The sequence below is a fragment of the Zosterops lateralis genome, assembly GCF_965231275.1.
Source record: "Zosterops lateralis genome assembly, chromosome: 3".
In the NCBI taxonomy this organism is placed as follows: Eukaryota; Metazoa; Chordata; class Aves; order Passeriformes; family Zosteropidae; genus Zosterops; species Zosterops lateralis.
The window spans coordinates 82,482,463-82,506,010 of record NC_139764.1 but is presented as its reverse complement, the minus strand read 5'-3'; the positions used below and the strand labels follow the sequence as shown (position 1 = coordinate 82,506,010).

The following is a 23,548-nucleotide window of genomic DNA, read 5'->3' as shown; positions in this document are numbered from 1 at the left end:
TTCAGCACCACTATTTCTCACTCCATTTTCAGTACCATGGTTTTTCACCCCACACTTCTCTGCTCTTACTTCAAAACTCTGGAGCCAGGAAAATTTTCTCATAGAAACATGATCACTGTAAATTAGGTATTTTCTTTATCAAGCATTTCTGAATGCAAAGTAATGTAAGTCCTATCCAAGAGTCCTCTACAACTCTCAAGATCAGGCTTTACCCATTCTTTTGCTTGGCAATACTGCATCTTCCAACATCTAATCAAGGTCATCCAACTACATGTCAAAATTTGCTGTTATAACTGTACTGCTCCAAATACATTTTTGTAACTTGCTTTAATGGTACCAAAGCTATGACTGGTTTAGGCTACACTATGGCTAAATAAAATACCTTCACTTACATTCCAAAATAACACACTCCATATGTGTAATTTGTAGTGCAGGATAATAGCAATATTACTCCAGCTCCAAGTGAGCTCCCTCCTCAGATGGGGAAGAATGCACAAACACATCCACTCCCTTCATCAAAACCGTAGACTTTCTCTGCTTTCTCTGGCACAGCAGTCCTGCATTTCAAATGCAACTCTGAAATGACTTCAACTGACCTTTTTCGGTTCCTTTGCCAACAGCACCGCAGCATGAGAGGAAAGGAGTGGACTGATTCGCTCCTAGGGTGACCAGACATTTCACTAGTGGCAAAAATGCCATCTTTTTCCAGAAAGCCAGTGTACTTTACATCCACATGCCCCAAGCAAGCACTACAGCTTGGGGGGCAAATCCTGCAGAGGCATCTCTGACACCCCATGCTTTTAGAAGAGATCAGCCAAGGTGACCACATCCAGACAAGAAACTTGTGGCAGGCCATGATCAGGGAATTTGTTTCAATTCAAGACAGAAAGAGAAGAAAGGAAAAAAAATGAATTATCAGTTGCTGGCCTCTGTTATTTTCCAGTTAATCCAGGAGAGTTCACACCTGTGATGGAGTCAGGTCCTGGAGGTCAGATGAAGTCATTTCAGTGCAGGACGTTCAGCCTTTTTACAGCCACTGCTGGCAGAAATGCCATGACTGTGACCAAAAAGCCAAGCAGCTCACTCTGGGGGCACAGGACACAGTTGCTGTTAATCCACTGGGGAGCAAATGCTGGGCCAGGCCCCTTTGAGCCCCACTGCGGCAAGTGTGGCAGTGAAAGTGGGTCTCCCCATGTCTTCAGCTGGAGGCAGGATGCTGCCAGGGCTGACTGGGGCTCAACCTCCAGAGAGACTGTGCCGAGGGCCGAGGAGAAGGAAAAGGAAAGCCTTTTTGGAGGTGACAGTACCACAGGCATGCCAGAGCCTTGGCACCCCAGCTGCCTCAGCGAGGCCTGGCCCAGCCTTCCCTTCAGCGGTGCCCATGATGCATGTCACAGCTCTGGCAGCATCTCCCCAGGCAGATTCCCCAGATCAGACCCACCACAGAGTCGAGGTGTCCCTGAGGGAGGGTGTGGCCACCCCGAGGCTCAGCCGGGGGTCGCCCCGCCGAGCAGGGGAGGCCGATGCAGGGCAGGCCGGAGGGGCAGGGGCGAGGCATCCAGCTGGACAAAACACACAGGCGCAGAGAGCCAGACTCTGTTGGAGCATTTTATTTCAGAGTTGCAGGTCATTGAGTAGTAGGTTTTCCGTTTCCTCGCTCAACATTACTAAAAGAGGCCAGAGACCAGCCCTTCTCGGTCCATCCTGGGGCAGAGCCGTGGCCCGGGCACGCCGGGCTGGCTGCCAGCGGCAATGGGCTCCTCAGGGCCCGGGTGGCCACGCCGGCTGGCCCACGTCCTGGCCGTGGGGTGGTGTGGACAGCACACCAGAGGGACAGAGAGAGAGCTATGGTCCGGCTCACGGGCCGGGAGAGACAGAACACAGAAGGAGCTGGACAAGGAAGGAGAGGCGTTTCTCTGAAGGAGAGAAAGAAAGAAGGTGAAGTATTCACACTCAAAAACAGAGAGGGAGAGAGCCAATAGCTCAAGGCTGATTGGGAGATTGGCTGGTCAGCAGGGCACCGGGGCAAGAGGGCAGGGAGGAGAAGGTTACCTTCAGCCTCGATGGAGGAGAGGAGGGCGGCTGCACACAGAGCAGCGACTGCCGAGCACAGCGCTGTCTTCATTTCTGCCCTTTCAGATCACAACAACATGAATGAATCTGCAATGATGGGGAAGGGAGGAAGGGGGAGAAACGAGAAGGAAATGATACATGTGGATTAAAGGATTGCGTGGGTGTATTCATGAAACATAAAAAAGACAAACTGGATTTCACTTTGTTCCCTTATCCCCAGCCCCCACCCATGGGACCAGGTTGAAACCTCTAGACCTGAAAGCTGTCCAAGACGACGAAAGATCTGTATGACTAACTGGAGAGTCTCGTCTCGTAATAATGTGCCTTTTGTTGCTGAACCCTTTCCAATCACAGTAAGCACATGAAGCTTTAACCTAGTTAGGGTTAATTTGATCAGGGAAGCGCAGTGAAGATCTGTGCCTCCACACAGGCAGGAGCCAGAAGGGAGCTCCATGACTTCATCGCTGAATGTGATGATAGCTAATTCAGAGGTCATTCCTGCCTTGGATCAACTAAATGTCTCTTTCAGCTGGGGATTTTAATCGGCTCCTTTTTCATAACTGTTGAACCACTTAGTTAGCTTTGTTTTACTGGTCTCAAGGCAGTTTGGAAACTGTAATAAAACTTTTTTGAGGGGTTCTGCCCACAAATATGCTATTCTTCATTTCTTGAAAGTCTGAAATAGGTTATACAGAGGTGTGTGTAACACACATCTGAAATTTGACACGTCTGTCTAGCCATGATGTTTTAACATCTGATAATTCATTTACATGTCCTGAGAGAAAATATATTTAAAATACACTATATAAAGCTGACCGGCATACGTCTCACAACCACTGCAGATTGTCTAGCAAAATAAGTGGGATTAGGCCAAATTAGTGGTTCTTAATTGCAAGCAGCCATACCTTCATAACTATATGCTCTAGTTCATGTAAAATTACTGCAAATTACTCCAATAAGAACTTCCAAATTATTTCCTTATCTAAGCAAAGTCTAATATGAACCTACACATGCATGTGTTTCTACAGTTTCCAATTTTCTATCCCAAGAAGTAGGGGAGTGGCAATTTGTATGAATAAAGTTATACATTCATCATATATCATAATTTGGCTGGGGGAAAGAGAATTCCAAAAGCAATTAGGCAACAGATTTTATCAGGAAAGTTCCAAGAGCAAAACAAAAGAAAAATACATAAACCATAATAAGTCCACAGAAACAACTGAAAGGGAAAACAATATTCTTCTCCCACCTGAAGAACTACCCAGCAAGGCACATTTGGTGGGAAGATGCTACAGAGATCCAAGAATTTCCCAGTTACTGACACTGAGCTTAACAGCTTCATTTGAGCAGCTGTAGCTCAGCAAGCTGAGCTTGCCTTAGCCAAACGCCATTACTGCACATGAAAATACCAAAAGCTCAACGAAAATCTAAGCAAAGGTTTCAGTCTAATGGCAGTTCCAGCAGCTAAATAAAAGAGTAATATTGACCATAATGACACTAAAACAAGAAAGACCGAGGTTAGTATTAAAATGGTCTGAAAGCTCCAAGATTGTATCACTGCTCTGCGTGGGAAACGGCTGCCCCTGGGCAGATCTACAGGATCCTGCCGTGAGTTTAAGGATCGCCCAAATTCAACGCAAAAGGACGTTTTGTCCTGATAATCTCGTGCGAGCTTTGACTGCCATCTTTTGATCGTTTTGAAAAGCAACAGAAATTATTCATCTCACAAAGGCATCTAGGAATTCTCCCTGCTGCAGGTCTATCATTCCTGATACACGTTTTTGTTTCATGAAATACACCATCTCAGCCAAAGCATTCATCTGCTAACCTAGGAACACTGTTTCCTTCTCGTGAATTTAGGTGTATGAAAGAAACCCCGGAGGTGGCAGAGGACACCTCCGGGCTCAGTGGGGACACAACAGACTTCGTGTCTGGACTAAAGGTTTTCTCGCTGATCTTCAGAGACCACTCAGAAAAAGTCAGACCCGAGCTTTCACATTGCCAGTCCTATCTCAAGCGAATTCAACCTAAAAAAGCTTAGCCAAAGCATTTCTAAGTCACACGGTGCACAACATTTACCACTTTCAAGAAGAAAAAAAAATAACGTGAGCAGGGAGAAAAAAAAAAAAAAAAAAAAAAAAAAAAAAAAAAAAAAAAAAAACACAAACTCAGGAAAAGCCCACTACCTATCAAAGATATAAAAAACTGGAAGCAGGAGAAAGCATCACCGGCAGCTGCACACAAGGGAGGGAAAGGGAGCTCCTGCCAAAGCCGCAGCGGTAGCGTGCCTGCAGGCGCGCTTGGTGCTGACAGCGGGCTCCGCCTGGAGCCTCCCTCCGGCCGCCGGGAGCTCTCCGGGACACCGGCATCCCTGCCCGCATTTCTGCCCAGGCACCCGTCCTTGGGCAGCGCTCGGGGCCGGGCTCCCCGTGCCTTTCCCCGGGCTGGCAGCAGCAGCCCCGGGGCGCTCTGCCCCGCTCCTCTCCGCCCGACCGCCGGCAGCGCGCTCTGACATGCCCAACGCGCGCACACACGCTCCCTCCTAATCCCCTGTCAGCTCCCAGCCCGGCGCTGCTGCCCAGCCTGAGGTGCCCTGTAGGGGCTGCGCCGGGACACGGGGGGCGGCGGCGGGGCGGGCAGGGACCCCGCTCTGCGCGGGCACACACAGACCTGCCGGGGCGGCCGCAGCGTGCCGGGGTCGGTGGCGGGACAGCTCCTCCGGCGAGGACTCCGGCGGTGACCGCGACCGTCGGACCTGGGTAAAGGGAGGATAAAGGATGAAGCTCCGGGGGCACCTTGCGGAGGGAGCGGCAAGTAGCGGCAGCGGCAAAGGAGGCGCGGCAGCGGCGGCAACAGCGAGCGCAGAGGAGGCGTCTCGGTTACTGTAACTCCCGATGCGAGGGGTCTGTCTGGGAAGACTTGCCTTCTCCAAGTGGGAAGAGCCTCTTCTCAATCTGCTACTTAATAGAGGGCTGTTCCCAACTCTCAATTTACCCTCGTAAGCGGTTACGAAACTTCAGGGAAGGTGGACTGCTGCCACCGGGTGATATATGCGCTGCTGTGCTCCAGCAAGGAAGGGGATCCACTTCTGGAAACTGGCGCATACCTCCGCGCATTCCTGCGGCATGAGACGGGAGCCGCGGCGGCAGCGCGCCCGGAGGCAGGAGCCCGGCCGCCACCCCCTCCCTCCCCTAGGCTTCCCAAACGGGGAGGACACGGGAGGGCAGTGGAAAAATTGAGTCTCCGGGCAGGCTTGGAGGGACGGCGGCGCGGAGGGTGTCCCCGGGCGGGGGATTCCAGGCAGCCCCCGAGGCCGGGCCGATCCCGGCACAGCCCCCAGAGCAGCGCGGGCACTCCGCTGGCGCGGCCCGCAGCCTCGGGGGCAAAGGTGATACAATCACTCTGACACGGTTCAGGTGTGTCTGGCCTCAGCGCTAGGCAGCCATACATACATTAAACATACGTTACACACACACTCCCCCGCCAGCCCTCCGCCACACGAGTGTTCTCACTTCGGGCACAAAGCACGGCGGAGCCGGGGGCAGCCTGCGGCGGGGCGAGCACCGAGTACGGCCCCCCGGGCCCAGGGCCCCGGGAAAATCGGCCCCTGTAGCCCCTGTCTGAAATTCTGTGCCTTCCAAGGGAGCTTCACCTTCCAAAATCGGGCAATCCGCTGTGGGGACAGGCTCCCCGAGGGTCTCTCGTCACTCGCTCTCGGAGCCTGCCCAGGTCACCCGACGTGTCCCGGCCAGAGAGTGACACGGCGAAACACCCGGGCCCTTCTCTGCCCGAGGGCCCAGACGGAGCGTCCCAGGGGGCCCCGCTCCAGCAGTGGGGCCGCTCCCGCCCCCGTGGGGAACACGGCATCCCCGGTAACGCCCGCGGACGAGACTCCTCCGGGGCCCCTTAGAGCCGAAATACGGGTTGTCACCGTCCCCTCGGAAGGGGTGCGCAATCGCGAGGGGCAGGGGTGACCGGAGAGGGAAAAGCTGCGGGTTTCCCCCCGGGTTTCCCCCGCCGCAGCCCCGCTCGTCCCGGAGCCCAGCGCGTCACCGCGGCCATCCGTGGAGCCGGAGCGCCCCCCGGTGGCGGCGCCGGGCAGGAGCGGCCACCGACAGGCCGACCGTCCGTCCGTCCGTCTGTCTGCCTGTCTGCCTGCCTGCCGGGGCAGCCCCTGGGGCCCGGGGCCACCGCTGGGCGGACAGGACGGAAAACAGGGCCGGGAAGAGCGGAGAGAGGGAGAGATGGGGTCACGCCTCAGCGCAGCGCTTGGGACCGCTGGGAGAGGCCGGGGAGATTCCGGGACCACACTGGGTCCCTTTCTGCTCGACGTGACTGGCAATCACAGGGGGGTCCCAGCCGGGGTAGAAGTGACCGATACCGGAGATTAATATTTTAACAGAGGACCTGGCACTTTTCCGCAGGACTGAGAGATCAAGGATCTGTCGGCGGGATAACTTGTGTCTCCTGAACTTCATTTCTGCAACAGACCTGTCATCTACACCAGAACCCAAATGCTGAAAAGAAAGCGATAACCAGACGACATGCGCTGACATTTCCAGACACATTGGAAGTGAGTCAGCTCCTCTTTGGGACGCGGCACAATTTCAGCTGTCTGGTATTGATAGAATGCACTTTTCAAAAGCAACATGTCCTCCGTTGATAAAACTCTTGACCTATTAAACCCCCTCGCCCAGCTGTTGAGTTGGATTTTCTCTTTTGGCATCATTTTGGCATGGGGAACTGGATTTCTTCTTATCCAAATCTGATGTGGAAAAGTAATATTTCTAAGAAATAATGCATTTTTAATATTTTAGTTCCCTGAATGAACACACCAAGATCACTAGTATAAATGTGGTACGGAAAATAGTTTCAGAAGAATGGACATCAGGGATTGCAATGAACTATCCTTCCGCAGGAAGTGAATTAATGCAAATGAGGTGGTTTTATCACTTGTGCACTACAATGGTATTTTTTTTACAATATACTGTGATTTTTTTTCATCATAAGATGACCAAGATTTTATGTTAGTAGTTAAAAGCAATTAGTGCAAAAAGTAAGGCTGGAAGAAAATATGCATTATTCTGTGTAAAAAATCACTCAGAAATATTGTTTTTAAATGTTTAAATAATTTGGTGTAACACTACAAGTGGATTTACATTAGTGGAGACTTTGAAAGCAAGGGGTCTCTCAGGTCTGCAAGAATCTCATACACTCTCCCTCAAAGACCAAGATGCTGCCAAGGGAAGTATATTCCCTTCCTTTCAGCTGACCAGCTTTGCATAATTTCTTTGTGTGAAATAAGACTCAGAGCTGGCAAGAGCAAACCATCAATTGACTCTGAGGGCAGCAGGATTTTGTTCTTATCCTGAACTCCTTATTCTGACTCTTTTAACCATGATTCTCCTAAGGTCATTTACATGCCAAATACACCACAAATTGCATTTAGAGTGTGTGCTTCCATATATCACAGTAATTAAATGGGTTGTTTTTAATCAGTACTGTTGCTATGTACATTCATAGTCTGAGCACATAGTATGTGATGCAGAAGGCATTTCTGAAATGCATAAACATTTACTAACACTCTCCTGTCTGCTTGTTTCTTAGACAAGTGTTAAACACATTAAGACCATTGCACTCCAACTCCACAATTTTCTTTGCTATCTAATCTGAACACACTGAAACAGTGACAGATTTAAATAGAAAAATCAATATTTAAATTCATATTTATACTTTTAATAACATTGTCCATTTCTAGTGTAGGTGTATAGTAGTAATATTGCAGATAACCAGGAATTTCCTAGAAATTTTGAAATGGTTTTGAATCTAGAGTAATTCAGGCAACTGTCTTTCTGACACCTCTTTTCTTTTGTTACCTCAAACTGCATTGCCAGGGCAGAATAAAACAGGACATTCTGCATTTTAGCACTCTAAACCTTGAATATAATTTCCATATGGCTATCACACTAGATTTGGCCTCTCTGTTGTCCTGAAGGTTAGTTGCATCTGCTTTACATATGAATATGGTAAATGTGTTATTCATATGTATATATGCATTTGAGTATATGTTTTGCACAGAGGAAGAATAAAAAAAAAGTGTCAGCTCTTTGAACATCAAACAATATATAGATTAAATATTAAGTGTTGTTATACAAGCAAAATTGTGCTGCCACCAGTGACTTGCAGTCAGTACAGTACATCTCTGCATGAAGTACTTTGCTGGTCAGTCCATCACTGCATCTATCACTACAGCGCAACTAAATTAAGCACTGTCTTAGTACAGTCATTTAAGAGGCTCGTTCATTCCTGACTGCACAATGGAAGCCTTTCCAGTATATTTTTTATTCCCTATTAAATCAGTCAAAAGACTAATATTGCACAGGACTGTTTATGCACTCATAAAATGCAGGAGGACAAAACACATTCAACCGCTTCCACCAGGCTCTTCCTTCTGTGAGAGATTTCCAGTCAATGGCAGGAGAAAAACTCAGTCTGGTGTTTGTTTATCTGGATAAGTTTATTTCAGATCTGGTATTCAGAGAGCAGAACTAGTCTGACCTCTCATGATGAGGATTGGCTTCTTATATTAGCAGTGTTCAGAGAGGACTGGTTCTTTCTGAAATCTGCTCATTCAGTGGAACAGCTACAGAAGCAGCATGCCTGGAAAGTGTGACAGCCATGAAATAATTATCTGCATTACCAGGTATGTTTTCCTTAGGAACTATTTATTGCTCTAATTTGTGTAATTTTTTTCCCCATCATGTAATGTTCTGAAAGCTAATTATTGTGGCTCCAGATAAGTGAAACTGGAAAGGTAAATAAATCTTTCAAAAGCAGAGTTATAAATAGAAAGAAGCTGGTATTTAGTGGAGTTTGAGAGTCTGAGAAAATCTGGTTAATTTGTAGGCAGTAATTTTTTAAAAAAATATAGCTCTTTAATACTAAAGTTGGAAAAAGTTGATGCAACAATCTTATAGTCCCATATTTATATACAAACACGCTATATATTTCTAAATAAAGTGGTTTTCTTGCAAAGAAGCTGGTTCCTGATTTTATGACAGAGTCTTGATCTATTCAGGAAGCTTTCCTGTATAAAACCAGTACAAATCTTGCTTGGTTAAAGAGGACAAGAAAATAAATTAACTGAGGACAGTGACTATATTTTTCAGGTATCACTGTATGTTTTAAGGTAACTGTTCCTGTCACAGCAATGGACCAGCCACAAAGAATTGTGAATGCAAACCTAAGCATGGTGAAAGAATGATGATTCCCTGAGGAAACCCATATTTTTGAAAAATTAAAGTATTTTTGGAAATCACTAGCCACTAGCTGCTACTTGCAGAACATTATAGTACAGTACTCACTGAGTAGCTAATTGGATTCAACATCTGCTGAAGGGTTTACAGTCATGAGTTTCCCTATACTTGGTAGCACTTCAACTATTGCAGTCATTTCTTCCCATGAAGAAGCACTCAGTATTAATTGGCAACAAATTCTGAAATGGCGCAGTGCCAAGCTCTGAATAGGAGTGTTTTCCTAATTCTTCTTAGTTCTTCTGTGTATATAAAAAAATCAGTATCTACTGGGACAGCAGGGTCTATATAGGTGGTAGGTAGTCTTATGGAGAAGATAAGCTTGTGTCTGAATGAACCAAGTATTCAAAGCTGTTGAAAGTTCAGGTTGCATTAGCTAATGAGTGACCTGATCCTTTTGTTGCAGACAGTGGAATAATTAATGATGGGGGGGAATTTTAAGACTCAATTACCTTGTTATTAGGCCAACTGCTGATGCTGGGCTTCTCTCCCCCACAGACACAAAAAGCATTGTGGTGATTCCTCTGACTGAAGAGCAGGTTGGAGGAAAGCTGTCAAGTTGGAATAATCAGCTGCTGCTGCACTTTATCCCAATACGTTTCTTTCCAAGGAGGTTTAGAGGATGTAAAGGTCAGCCCCAAATCCTCAATTCAGCAGGACAAACATTCAAAACTTTAAGTATTCTGACAAGTGAATCTGATGCAAATGCACAGAAAAATAGTAAATGAGGCTGGAAAAGATCCCTAGAGGCCATTTAGTTCATGACCTGTCATTTTAAGTACCTCAGGACTTCAAAGAGAAATTCTCTATACCATACTTAGTACCAACAGCATACTTTGGGGACCTGTTTTGTAGCAGCTGACAATAGATAATAACTTGTTTTAGGTGAGTTGCAAGTTGTCCAGAATATGACTATGAGCGCAGCCATCAGCAGTAAAAAAAAATACAACTACACCAGGGAAGCCTTTATCTTTGAATCAGAGAATCACAAAATGGTATGAGTTGGGAGAGGCCTTAAGGATCATCAAGTTCCAACCCTCTTGATTCCACAAAAATAACCTTGGTTTACTGCGAATTTTTTTTTGCTTAACTGGCATGTCTGCAAACTCTCAGACAGAGACCAAAGAGGGCGGGCTGGCAGAATCCTTCTTGTATCTCAGAGCTACAGATCCCACCAGTCTTGCTAAAACCCCTTTTGTTATTTCAGTATGTCTGCATATGATAGTCATGTAATTTTGTTTACCATTTCTAAACTTCATGGGAAATGGACTCCAAGGTCACCACCATCCCTGCTCCCCACTTCCTCCGGCGTCTCAATCTCAGTGCCTTCGTATTCAAACTGGCAGACTGTGATATTCATCACAGTTTTTTCCTCTGCAAAAGAAAGAGTGCCAGAGGCAAAATTTGGGCTAGGACACAGGTAGGGAATCCACCAGGCCCAAGGAGATGGATAGCCTAAATAATTTATACTTTCCTGGAACCTATCATCTGGGGCTTGTATCTTCATGTCACCTATCACAGATATTGATGGACACTTGGAAACTTTGAGGGTTAGTGGAAAAAAGAGTCAGGCAAGAGTTTACCTCACAGGCATTAAAAGCACAGCCTAGGTATCACCTGTTGCAACATTATGAACTCCACATGAGCCAGTTTTGAAAAAGAAACCTGTTTCTTTTGCAAGTCATAATTGACAAGTGACTAAGGAGGAAAATACAGAGACCAAAACAAACCAAACATGCAGATCTAAATCAGTATTTCCTAATGCAGCCTTGTGGCTACTGCTTCCCAATATGTTGAATAGGGACAATTCCAAATACCAGAACACAAGATTTATTTGGACTATAAATAGATGTTGCCCTGTGCTTCAGTATCAGAAGCACTGTGTTGTGTAAACAGAAAACTATTGGCTTTTGTTTCTACTTTTAAAGGTTACTTGAAAGCTTCAATATACTCTTTGCTGACAGCCTTTTTCACCTGATGGAGTTGAGTCTCTCTCTTCAGCATCAACACCTCTACAGCCTGCTGAGAGGCTTCACTTGAAGCTGTTAAAATGTCTCCTCTCATATGCCCTTTCCTCCTCCCTTGGATGCTCTCCAGCTGGCCTCTCTACTCTGTTGCTCTTAGTCAGCCCAGTTCAGTGAACGGGTTTGGCATTGTCTTGATTTCTGCATGTATTTTTTTTTTATCCAGAGAAATGTGGTTGTTACTAGCTCTAATGTCTCTTATTTGTTTAACCAAAAGAATAAATAAATAAATAAATAAATAAATAAATAAATAAATTTATCTGCTTAGGGTTTTTAAACAAATAGGCTTTGGGTAAATCTGTTCTGTTTCTCCTTTACCCTCTGCCCAGTGCCCTTTGAAATGTATTTAGGGGATTTTCTGTTTAAGGCACATCGCAACATGGGGCTTTACTACATCATGATCTTCTTCCTCAGTTAAGAACAGCTGCTGCAACATGAGGTCCCCTTGTGCTAGGAGTAGCTGTTGGGACCTCATTTTCTAATATAAACACCTGAGTCTTCTTCTCTGACTTCCAGAGTGGTTGAGAAGGCAGACAGGAGATGTGTACTCCTTGACACATGCCCCACCATTGCAGTTTTGCTCTTTAGGAACACTGGCTGTACCCACTGCTCGGTCCTGCATGGTCACCTCAGGTGGCATTTGGCTCTGAGTTACGGTACATTAGGTACCTGTACATGAGCCCAGCATCTAAACTTCTGCAGTGGATGATGAAGCTGAGTTACTGAACTCAGCAGTGTCTGAGCAGTTTGGCCACCCACCATCCATGGGATTTGGATCAGTTGCTATCACAGTGGGCTCTAGAGCTATTTGAGCGTTCTGCATAATCAGAGATCTCTTGTGGAGCTGCCAGCTACAGACAAGGACTCACATACGCTGACACATCTCAAACTGTTCTGGACCACCTAGGAGGCAGAACCAAGCCCCCAGTGCTGTTTTGGGTATCACAGGCCTCCAGATAGTTCCCCTTTGCTGTAATGCAAGTGTATGAGTATCTTGCAGGTACTCTGTTGTATTTGCCAGCCCCAAGCAAATGCCTCAAATATAACCTCAGATGCTGTTGGGCACCATCAAGTTGAGGCACTCAACTTGATCAATCAACTGGATCAATCACTTTTACTTTTCATCTCTGGTACTTCAGCCAGTGAAGTCTTCTGCTAGTGAAAAGCTTTGTAGTCTATTCATCTGAATATCTGTTCACCAGGAACCAGAATAAGATCAGTAAATGGGTCTGGAGCTGATCAAAATATATGATTTTCAGGTCCTACTCATCTGTTTTTCTGCTTTTGGATCTCAGACCCAAACAGAGAGGTATGTATTGAATCAGAGATTTCTGCCTAAGTCTGTAAAATACATCATATACAGACCAGCCATAATGTTGAGGTCTATCCTGCCCCACACCCATTTTGTTACCTTCTTTCAGAAACTGCAGTTACACTCCACAGTTAATTAAGCTGGGAAAAACAAAAGTTGTGGTTCATCTCTTCTTTTCCCAGAAATTTGCTCATATATTTGAGCACTAGTTCCAGAAATAATCTTTTCTGTTCTTGTGAGACATTTTTCTATTTTATTATTTTAATAATTTATTGGTATTGCTTTTCTGAAAAATCGGGCTATTTATGTAAATGTCAGAGTATCTATTTAACAGTCTAAGTTTAAGCACTTCTTTCTGAAAATCTCAGCCAAAGGGAGGTGGGCTAACACCCCATGCACTGCACTCCAGCTCTGTGGCACAGTGATCCGAGTGCAATGCTCCACACGGAGCACTAATTAGCACACCACACTATATTTAGCAAAATGAGATGACTGAATACAACTTGATAACACAGCTGGCCTGATTCCTGTGGGACTTGTAACTGCCCACTGAGCAATAGAGATCATTATAAAGTTTTAATTATATAATTCCCTTTTGCATAGTGCTATATTAGATAAGATAAAGTGTGTGTCAACCTTTCCATTATCAACAACAGAACCCAGAGCATTAGTCATTTCCCAGGGGTGATGAGCAGGTGGGGGGGGGTGATTTCCAGTGGGCAACTCCCACTGCCAGCAGAGCACAGCGTTCTGCATGTCCAACAAGTTCATTTCTGCGGTGCCAAAGCCCTGGAGGGGGCTTGGATGAGCAGGATCTTCGTTGTCTCCCCAGCAAACACAAAGAGGCCCAGCAGCTGTGCCTCTTGCTTGGTCCCTGCCCAGCCAGACCTGCCAGGCAGTTTCAGAGCCCAAGTGAAATGGCCAGCGTGGTCTGAGAATGCAAGGGCAACACAGGGCAAAAATCCATCTTTGTAGCCACCATGGTCTTCAGTAGCTGCTGCACCAGGGAGACCATGGAGAGGAGGAGCTCTGTGCAGTGGGAATTGTGTGCATTTGTTAAAAAAGGCTTGCTAATAACAGTGTCTACTCCCAGCCAGTCACAAATTGACAACTAGTGGAATTTACAAACACTCTAGAATTGACAATTGAGAGAAAGATGGGGACTGCTGACTGGCGATCAGAATCCAAATTTACTTTGAGCTACATATGCTTATATACCATTCTAGGAAGGCTAGTAATTTTTTACTATATTGATTAGGTTAAACTTCACACAAACAAACATACATTTTGCATTATTTCTACTTTATTCAATCTTTTTCCCTGTTGCCAATCTTGATCCAATCCTCTTGCCATCTACAAATCTCTGTTTTTTCTTGCCAAGACATCTTGGTTATCAAACTGACCGTGCTATTTTAATCCACAGTACTCTCTGTCTTATCTCCCATAGTTTGGAACACTTCTTTTTAGAAAACCTTAACTTAGATAACTTTAAAACTCTAAGCCTCCTGTGGTCTTTTTTATTGTAACTCCTTTCGCGTTTTGGTATACGTAAAGTTTTAATATTACTGAATCTTACCTCATCATCACTTTGTAACCCACCAGACAGCATCTTGACTTTTCCTGCAGACAGCAGAGACCCAACAAGGCAAGGGACAGACATTTTCATGAATGAAAATACTAAAGAAGGTTAACATAATAATAAAATAATAAAATACTGTGGAGGCAGAAGAAAGATTATAAGATTGCACCTGATAAACCAGACTGAAGAGACAAAAGATCTTTATGTTTCAGAAAGTTCAGACTTGTGGATTGGGAACTTAAAGAAAGAAACACATAAGGAAAGAACAAATTTATCTCTCTTTGGCAGTTTTCTCTAGGACTCAGCAGGCTATATGCAATGGAAGTGAATGTTTTGAGAACTTAGTGAGCTGTATGCAGACACTGGTTTTCTGTAGCAATGTGTCTGTATAACAGGCCATTCTGATGTGCCAGCCAAACTGTTTATGAGTAATCTTACAAAACTACCTGCAGTTCTGTTGTTAAAGCTCTCAGGAATTCATCAAGGTTACTGAGAAAACAAAAGGATCAAAAATAAGAACAGAAAGACTGAGAAACTGTCTGCAAGAAATGTAAACCCTAACTAGGGGAAGCACAACTTGATGATGGACACTCGACCATTGGATGTCCTGAAGGATGTGTGCCTGCCTCATGAACAAGCAGCTTAGCCAACCCAGAGACGCAGACAGTAGACCTGGAATCTATATCTGGCGTGTAATGTAAACAATAAATGGCTTCTACTGAAATCTTATTGATTCGTTTATTCAGTTGCCCATGTCCCCCCTGCAGTTTTCTCTGAGGATCTAAACTCAGAACTGCCTGACTAGGGACTCAGTGGGGTAACCCCTTCCCTCAAGTACCTCCCCAGCCTCCTGAGAATGAATTTGGCTTGTCACAACATTTACAAACAGGAATCCCAGCCAATGACCACTTTTGACAAGGATGCATATTTATAAGGAAATAGGCACAAGTGTGCTTTTAGTGTTAGATGTGTTTTGGGGGAGGCTGTGATCAGTAATCTAATAGAAAACCTATGAATAGTAACAACTCTTCAAAAATACTGAGGCAAGACCAAAATGTGTATCATAGACTGTATGTGTTGCCCTCTGAGTCTGAAGACTTGGATATCGGCTGGACTTGATGATATCAAAAGTCATTTCCAACCTAGTTTATTCTATGATTCTGTGAATACTTACATTCAGAAAAACTACAATCCAGCCAAGAGATTCTCCCCAGATGGTGTTTCTGGACAAGCCATTATTTTTACAGCAGAATTGACTGAGTACTGAAGAAATAAGTGAAAAGGCTCAGGCAAGTTAGATTAGCCAAGGTAGTGTTATTGCTAAAAGGAACTTCTTTAAAAAAATAATCACACAAGCATGCACATGAAAAGATACATTAGTTCTGGCTTACTCATCCCCTAAATACTTTATTTAGGGTCAAGTCAGGTTGATCAGATTGATTTTGTCACTGAAAGTCTGATTCACCCTAGCAACTGTGAAGGTTAATCTCCAGCTCTGATTTAAAAGAATTGAGAAAGAATGCAAGAGTGAGGAGCAACAGCATAGTATGAAAAAAGTCGAAACAAAAATTCATCATGCTTTCTCATAGTTCAGAGCAGTGATAGCTATGATGAGCAATATAAGAAAAGTGATATTTTTACTCGGGGATCTGGACAAAAGAAAAAAAAAGTACAATGAAAATAATATACTTAGGGGCTTTCTTTTTACTTCTGAGTGTTTCTGAACTTTTTAATGGTGTCTTTTAGGAAGTCAATGCTGTGTTATTGTGGTATTATTAGTACTCAGATTTTGCTGGGGGAATTTGTGTGTGTGTCAGACTAATTACATGAATCAATGCATATATTTAGCAGCCAAGAAAATGTAGCCCAGGGCACCATTCTAAGAGCTGACATTCTGAGCTACCTTCCAAATGGAGAAAATAAAACATGGTCTGTACCTCTGGAGTCTCAGAAAGGATTGTGGAACATGGAACTGCAGTACTGAGGATTTAATCTTCCGTTTCATCTGATAATTACTTGAATATTACTTTCTCTTACGGTAGCATGAAGGTATTTTTTTCATTTTCCCAAAGATGGCACACTTCTAAGATGAGAGTGTTAATTGCTAGAAGTCCAGGACTTCATTTTAGTGACCATTTTATTCCTTTATAGTTACAACATTTTTCACATTAGCAAGGAGTAATGCTTATTTTATTTTCTGCTACTCATATAGTATCCATAGGGAAACTGAAGTTGAGATCTTCAGTTATTTTAGCAATAGAGAAGATACATAGCACTCTTTTTGTATTTTCATAGAGAGACAGTACAGGCAATACAGGTACTCACTTTTACCTCTCACGATTTGTGAAGTGGTTGAGCCTGCAATGAAATGCATGTATAGACTGCACAGTAGATGGGAATTTCCCTGCTAGCGTTGTAATGCAGTCCCGTAAAATGGTGCTGAGCAGCTGACCGTGGGTTTTGTTTGGTTTCCTCCTGCTCCTGCAGCCGCAGAGCTCCCGAAGCGCCGGCAGTCCCGCGGATCGCGGACGCCTCCCTGTGAGTGCCCAGCTCACAGCGGGGCCCTGGCAATGCCACCCGCTCTCCTGCCTGCTCCAGCTGCACTCCTGGGGTTACTAGACCCAACTCTGCCAGAACAAGTTTTTGCTATTTGATATTCATTTAAGTAATATTTCAAGACTCTGACTTTAAATAGTGATTGCTCTGTAGGATGAAACTTTTCCCTAGCTTTTATTTACCCCCACCCCTCGCAGGGCTATGGCACCAGGGCTGCTGCCAGCACCACAGCTCACAGCCTACTGCAGATCCCGGGACAGGAGACTCTGAGACACAGCTCAGTTCAAAAACAAGAACAGCTGCACATTTTGCTTTTGTTGCACACACAAACATGTACTTACTGCCTAGCTCATCACAGGATTTTTATAATTTGGGCTATTTGATTTGAACAATTACTCCTTTCAAAATTCTTCATAATCCGTGTGGGCAAGAAAAGATGTGGGCTTTTTAAACATGTTGGTCTTTCCTGATGCTGCCTTCCAGACACCCATCACTTGGTCCACATCTTGAGGGTAACCCTGGCATGTGATGGCAGCAGAAGCCTTACCAGCATTGCACAAAGCAGACTGATTGCTTCAGATTCTTTGTAGTATAGTTCACTGCGCCATGAGGTTTCTCTCCTTTGTAGGCATCAACGTTCATCCCCACTTCCCAAACATTTTTCCAACAAATCCATCCAGGTATTTCTTACTTTTAGTCATGCAGTTGGCCAAATCAACCTGTGCAGAAAAGCTAACATTGAGGGGTATTCCCTCATTCACTTTTTTTTAAGATTTTTGGTTCTACTAGAGGGGGTTTTGAGTACACTCATCCTTCTCTTCCAGTTTGTCTCAAGTTTAACAAGCATACTCTCATTCTCCAGGATAGCAACAAAAAATTGTAAACAAATTTAATCCACAAAAGGCTTAAAATAGCACTGTAGTGGGAGGCTAGATTTTTGAGCTTGTTTTCACATTTTGAAAATTCCACTGTTTCCTTGAGAAGAGAAACAAAAGGATTACTTTGATGAAATTGTTTGGGGTTTTTTAGAAGCCCTATTTGTTAATGAGTCAACACCAGACTTTGGGAATAATAGCTCACAAGTAGCAACTTGACAGGAAAGTTAAAAAGGCACAAATTCTGTTAGGAACATAAAACTGAACTAGGGATGCGCAGCTACAATGTGTTCCTATTATGATTTTCTCCAATAATTGCAATAATCAAGCTAGTAAGAGCCATCATGGTACCTTACAAGTGATGCTTATGCCCTGCTGTGTTGTCCCTCCAACAGAGACTGAGGTGAAGTCCCCTATGAGGCCCAAGGCTGGTAAATGTGAGGCTACCCCTATCTGTCTATGGACTCATCCACCCAAGTCTTCCAGTTTGGGTGGCCAGCAACAGAACCCCACCACTGTCACTTGACCCTGCCCTCCCTTTAGCCCTGACCCATAAGCTCCCTGTCAACTCCTCATCCACCCCCAGATGGAGTTTCATGCACCCTGGCTGGTCATTGACACAGAGGGTAGCACCTCACCTTCCCTGCTGGCCTTTCCATCCCAGCACTCCAGTTGCATGAGCTACCATCCCATCACTTCTCTGTGATGCCACTGAGATCACAGCCCTGCACACAAGAGCACGTCTCTAATTGCTCCTGTTCATTCCCTATGCTGCATGCATTCCCACAGGGCACTTGTTGTGTCCCTGATGAGACAGACCTCCTGGCTGGAATGTCTGTGAGTCCTTCATGCTGCTCTGCAAGTGCTCCTGCTCACCTGTGATCCTTTTCCTGGCTCTGGGCATCTATGGCTGGCACTGGCATCAGACTGGGATGAGGACTGGGATGGGCTGGGATGAGGCTCTCCTCCATCAGCAACCTTAGTTTATAGCCCTTTTCACCAGCTCGGCAACCAAAAATGCTCACACACATGAACAGATGATACAGTCCAGACACCCACTACACCACATAAAAACTGCTTTATTGATTGCAGTTTACATGTTACAATTAACGTATGATTCCAATCATTAAGCCAGCTGCTTGCAACAAGCTGCCACCACAGTCAAATGGGAACTGGACAAAGAGATGTTAGTTGCTGAGGCATCCTCGAATGGAATCAGTTTGGCTTCTTGGGCATTGAAGTGGTAAGCAGATAATAAAGAGCATACATTGTTCCTGAATTAAGAGACAGAAAAGTTATTTTCAGATTAGCGCATAGAATTCCTTTCAAGTCAGCTTTCTAGTTGTTCCAGAAAAAATACTGACAATAAACAGCTGCAATTCAGCCAAAATACATTTCCACAGCCACATCCCAATTTCTTTTGGTGATTCATATTTTAGAGAAAAAAAAAAAAAAAAAAAAAAAACAACCAACACCATTTAAACACATCTCCCCAGGCTGCACAAAAATAAAGAGACAGGGAAAAAAAAGCGTGGAGAGGCATGTCTGTGGAACCTACACAATCATGAAGTAATGGTTACTGATTCTTAAAGTAGCTGAACTGAAAATCTGTTTGATCAACACATTTAAGTTAGAGACTATTGCAAATTTAGGTAACAAGCAACATAAAGGTTAAATATACACAGTATTATGGACCTTGGTTATAATTCTGCTAGTTTTCACAGCACATGAAAATTCAGTACACAGAGTATCACCTATCACTAAGAAGAGTCAGGCTAGTGCAAAAACTGGTTCATGTATGTGCTATAATTACATTTTACTCCTTTGCAGAACAGATTAAGTACTTTTTTTCTCTAACACCATACATGAAACCTGCCCACAGTACTTAGTCTGGGAAAAAGCCATATGAAAACCTAAACCTGGAAAAAACACAAGTGGATACACAGTATGTCCAAATGTGTTTTTTTTCTTTTCTACATTAACTTTGCATGTTATAAAGAACAGACTGAAGACATTGCATAACTGCTTTACAGAGAAAACACCATCCCTGTTGGAGATTGTACCAAAAAAAAAAAAAAAATTAGTGCACTGGAAATTGTACCAAAGCATAAATATTTCAGTATTAGCCTTACCAAACACTGTAAGACCCGCAGTGCTTCTATACAACAGAGAATCTTTTGCCCCACCTTTGAGATGCACTGGGATGCCATTATCCTCCTAATGGAAACAAGTGACAAAAACAAACTGTTATATGCAGTTCTTGCAGTATTGTGTTAATATAATTACCCAGTGGAATAATTTCTACCCCACATAATCCTTCTGACTCCCAAAAGCCACTGAACCTTATTTAGATCCCACTCTGTCCTGAAAGCTTTCACTCTGGTATCAGGTGATGACTCACTAGGGGAATGTAATAAAACATGTACACAGTTCATATCTAAAGCAGTGACTGGCAGATGCCTGAACACTTCTGACACCAGCCAGACCCCTCGGGTGCACAGGATGTGATTACCATCCCTAGAAACCTCCCATCCATCTCCAGTATATTCAATCCCTGCTACAGGGAGCAACAGGGGGAGGAGCCTGTATTGTCACTCGGTGGCATACAGATAATTGGTTTGCTCCACCCAAAATAAAACCCCTAAGCACCAGATCCACATGATCTTTACCCATGTCAGCAAGATCAGGCTGCTCTGGACTTCAAGTCAGCCTCCAGTGCTGGTGACCTGCAACCTACCCCAGCTTAACTTGCTGTCCCTCAAGAAAGGAATGAAAGGAGGAAGAGATAGGCCTAGAAATCTCTGCCAGCAGAAACTGAACCTCTGACCTCCTCCCTTAACCAACCTCACCCTCCCATTTCCTTCCCCTAGGCTCACAATGAACACTGTGCTCCTTAGTCAAGTGTCTCAACAAGACTGGCTTTCACTTTCAGGGGAAAGGAAAGCAATAAAACACTAAAAGTACTTAGGTGGGGATTCTAAATACACTTGGTCCCTTTTCAAGGAGCTGAAGCCCAGTTTATGCTCAGCATGAAGCTACAGCTCCAGGTTGTGCCTCACAGCTGGGATTACTCTCTTGAGTGTTCTCTGCTTTTACTACTTCACTCAGTGGCCCTATCAATCAGGAATAGAGTAATTCAGAAATTACTTTTAAAGAGTCAGTAATTTTCAAGGTTTCAATCCAATCACTTAAGACCTTTACAGTTTTCATAACTCAGAAGTATGGTAATACCATATCCTCATTAAAAGTTATGAGGCCCATCTATGAGCTATGGAAAGAGATGTAAGGTTTCAGGTTTACCTTTTCATCGTGTTTCTGTCTTCTCGCTCTATTTCTCTATTTGTTCCTTGGACATACTCCCCCATACCAACTCGTTTCAGAGTACTTTATCTTTGTACCATGCCTAATACTTACGAAAAACTCTGGTACAAATAATTTCATGGGGTAAAAAACCCCCTAAAGAGTCAGCAAGTCAAGTATGCATGTAAAAATACTTGACCTCTGCAGAAAATAACTCCTCTAGTGATACAACTGATTTTGAGAGCTCTCTTCAGATGCAAAGGGGAGTCTCACCAGTTCTTTAGAAAAATAAATGCAGTTATGATCTACTAAAACCTTGTTAATCTACTAACGTTATTCAACTCACTCATTACCTGAAAAAGCTTCTGATTCTCAGGAACTCTATTTACATACTGCCTGCGTGAAGCAGTGCTTATGGTTCTCTGGGAAATCTGGCGAAGAGCCTGAAATGAAAGATAAACAGTGTTTTAATAACAGTGACATTTTACAGCTCTGTCCACACTGGGTAGAAATGGCTTCTTTGAAAAGCAAGATAGAAATGGGACAGCAAAAAAAGAAAGGCTTTTAAAAACAAACAAACACACACACAAAACTTCACCAAAACACGCTAGTTTTGAATTCCATAAATTTTTCAGCAAACTATGTAAAGGACTGCTTGACTAGCTACCTGAAAAAGAAAAACTCAAGAAAATTACTTTCAGTAAGATACAATGGATTTATGGATCTGCAGCACAACCTCCGAGTTCCCTTTCAGGCGAAATCTCGGCCTCTGCCCCTTACACCTCAGTTTTAGGCACCATTTGCTGTGTCTGACTAGCGAAAGGGACAAAAATATTTTTGTGAGGACGACGAACTCCTGTCATTGCCACAGTTCACCCAGGAGCCACCAGCACAGGAAACAACCTCCCCAGCGCTCAGGAGGCACCTCCATCCCGCCACACACAGCTCAGATCATCCTGCCGTGTCCTTGGCTGGAATCTCTTTCCACAGACTGATCATATAGAGTGGCCTACCAAAATAAATGACCTATATGCAATTCTTTAATCTGCTTCGCTAAAATGTTACGGCTCAGAGCACGGTAGCTCTAAGCTGCCAGCGGCCTCGGCCTCCTTCAAATAACATTGACGAGACATGGTTCCCACACAGTCCCCACCGCTCAAAGCGGAGCCACGGGGCGAGCAAACATACAGCTGATGCAGGTCGCAAGGAACGGGACAAGGCATCTCCCCTCCTTACCCCAAATAAACACGCTATAAAATACATCTCCTTAGAGACGAGCTAAGTGTCCCCGAGCTCCCCGACCCAACCTTATCCCCTCAGCTCCCGAAGCCCAGCTGTGCGCGGAGCGAGCGGGCCGCGCAGACCTTCCCCCGGCCCCGCGGCTCGCTCCGCGGCGCCGGCAGGGACAGAGCCCCACGGCCGGGCCGGCACCCCGAGCGAGCCCGCACACCGCCCCAGGCGGCGGGCCGCCCTCCCCGGGCCTCACCAGCGCGTTCCGCCACATTGCGGCTCTTGGTCCTGTCACCTCCCGCCGGCAACAAGGGCAGCGGAAGGGGAAGCGGATCCCCCGCCCACGGCGGACGCAGCACGGAGGGAGCGGCCGGAGAGGCACCGCAGAGCCCACAGCGCCCCCCGCCAGCCCGCCCGGCCCGGCTGAGGCAGCGCAGAGCCCACAGCGCCCCCCGCCAGCCCGCCCGGCCCGGCTGAGGCAGCGCAGAGCCCACAGCGCCCCCCGCCAGCCCGCCCGGCCCGGCTGAGGCAGCGCAGAGCCCACAGCGCCCCCCGCCAGCCCGCCCGGCCCGGCTGAGGCAGCGCAGAGCCCACAGCGCCCCGCGCCAGCCCGCCCGGCCCGGCTGAGGCACCGCAGAGCCCACAGCGCCCCCCGCCAGCCCGCCCGGCCCGGCTGAGGCAGCGCGGCGGGGCCGGCCCGGGGCCCGGGGGTCCGGGTGAGGCCCCAGAGCCGGGGAGGAGGAGCAGGTCAGCTTTCAGAACACGCAGGCCGGCAGCGGCTGAGGGACAGCGGGAGCATTGGCTCCCTCACGCCAGGCAGCCCCGGCGGGGAAACTGCTGCCACGGGGTTCTGTGGCTGCCGGCCGCCTCCCCGCGCCTTCAGAGGGCGCTCTGGGAAACACATGAAACGGCCCCTCGAGCTCCTACATACAGAATTTGAAATCTCCTTTCGTTGAAAAGTTTAGTATCTGCAGAGGCCGGGATGCCTGTCCTGGGAGAGCAGCACCCTGTTGGTGTGGGCTCGCTGGACATGCCCAGGCACTTCAGGCAGGGAGCGAGGCAGAGCCCGGGGCAGCTCAGGCGGGGCTCTGGCACGCCTGGGTGGATCCTTGTTGAGCCACTACACAGAGAAACCCCAAACTACCCCATGTAGTACCTGCCCACTGCCTCAAGCTCCGCTAGTAACGGGGATACAGAGCACTCTGCATGTGGGAAAAAAAATCCCCAACTTCAGCTTCGTGTTTCAGGATGTATAATTACAGAGTGAAGTAATGCCGAACTGTATG

At 45.8% G+C, this 23,548-nt stretch overlaps 2 protein-coding genes across 2 annotated transcripts in view; both read right to left on the bottom strand.

Annotated features, from left to right (window-relative positions):
- Positions 1–4,827, bottom strand: part of COL12A1 (collagen type XII alpha 1 chain) — a gene marked incomplete at its 5' end in the record, with an annotated part of 99,970 nt that extends 95,143 nt beyond the window's left edge. Inside the window, 2 exons of the mRNA XM_083856031.1 lie at positions 2,053–2,160; positions 4,744–4,827. Of these exons, the coding sequence (XP_083712157.1) occupies positions 2,053–2,125 (73 nt within the window). The remainder of the gene's footprint in view (positions 1–2,052; positions 2,161–4,743) is intronic.
- A 13,964-nt stretch (positions 4,828–18,791) lies between these two features.
- On the bottom strand, positions 18,792–22,632 carry COX7A2 (cytochrome c oxidase subunit 7A2). Its single transcript, XM_083856113.1, has 4 exons — positions 22,519–22,632; positions 21,386–21,475; positions 19,865–19,949; positions 18,792–19,006 (listed from the first exon to the last, which is right to left on the bottom strand). The coding sequence occupies exons 1-4, from the start codon at positions 22,534–22,536 to the stop codon at positions 18,948–18,950; spliced, it is 252 nt and encodes an 83-aa protein (XP_083712239.1). The 5' UTR covers positions 22,537–22,632; the 3' UTR covers positions 18,792–18,947.
- Between the last annotated feature and the right edge of the window lie 916 nt (positions 22,633–23,548).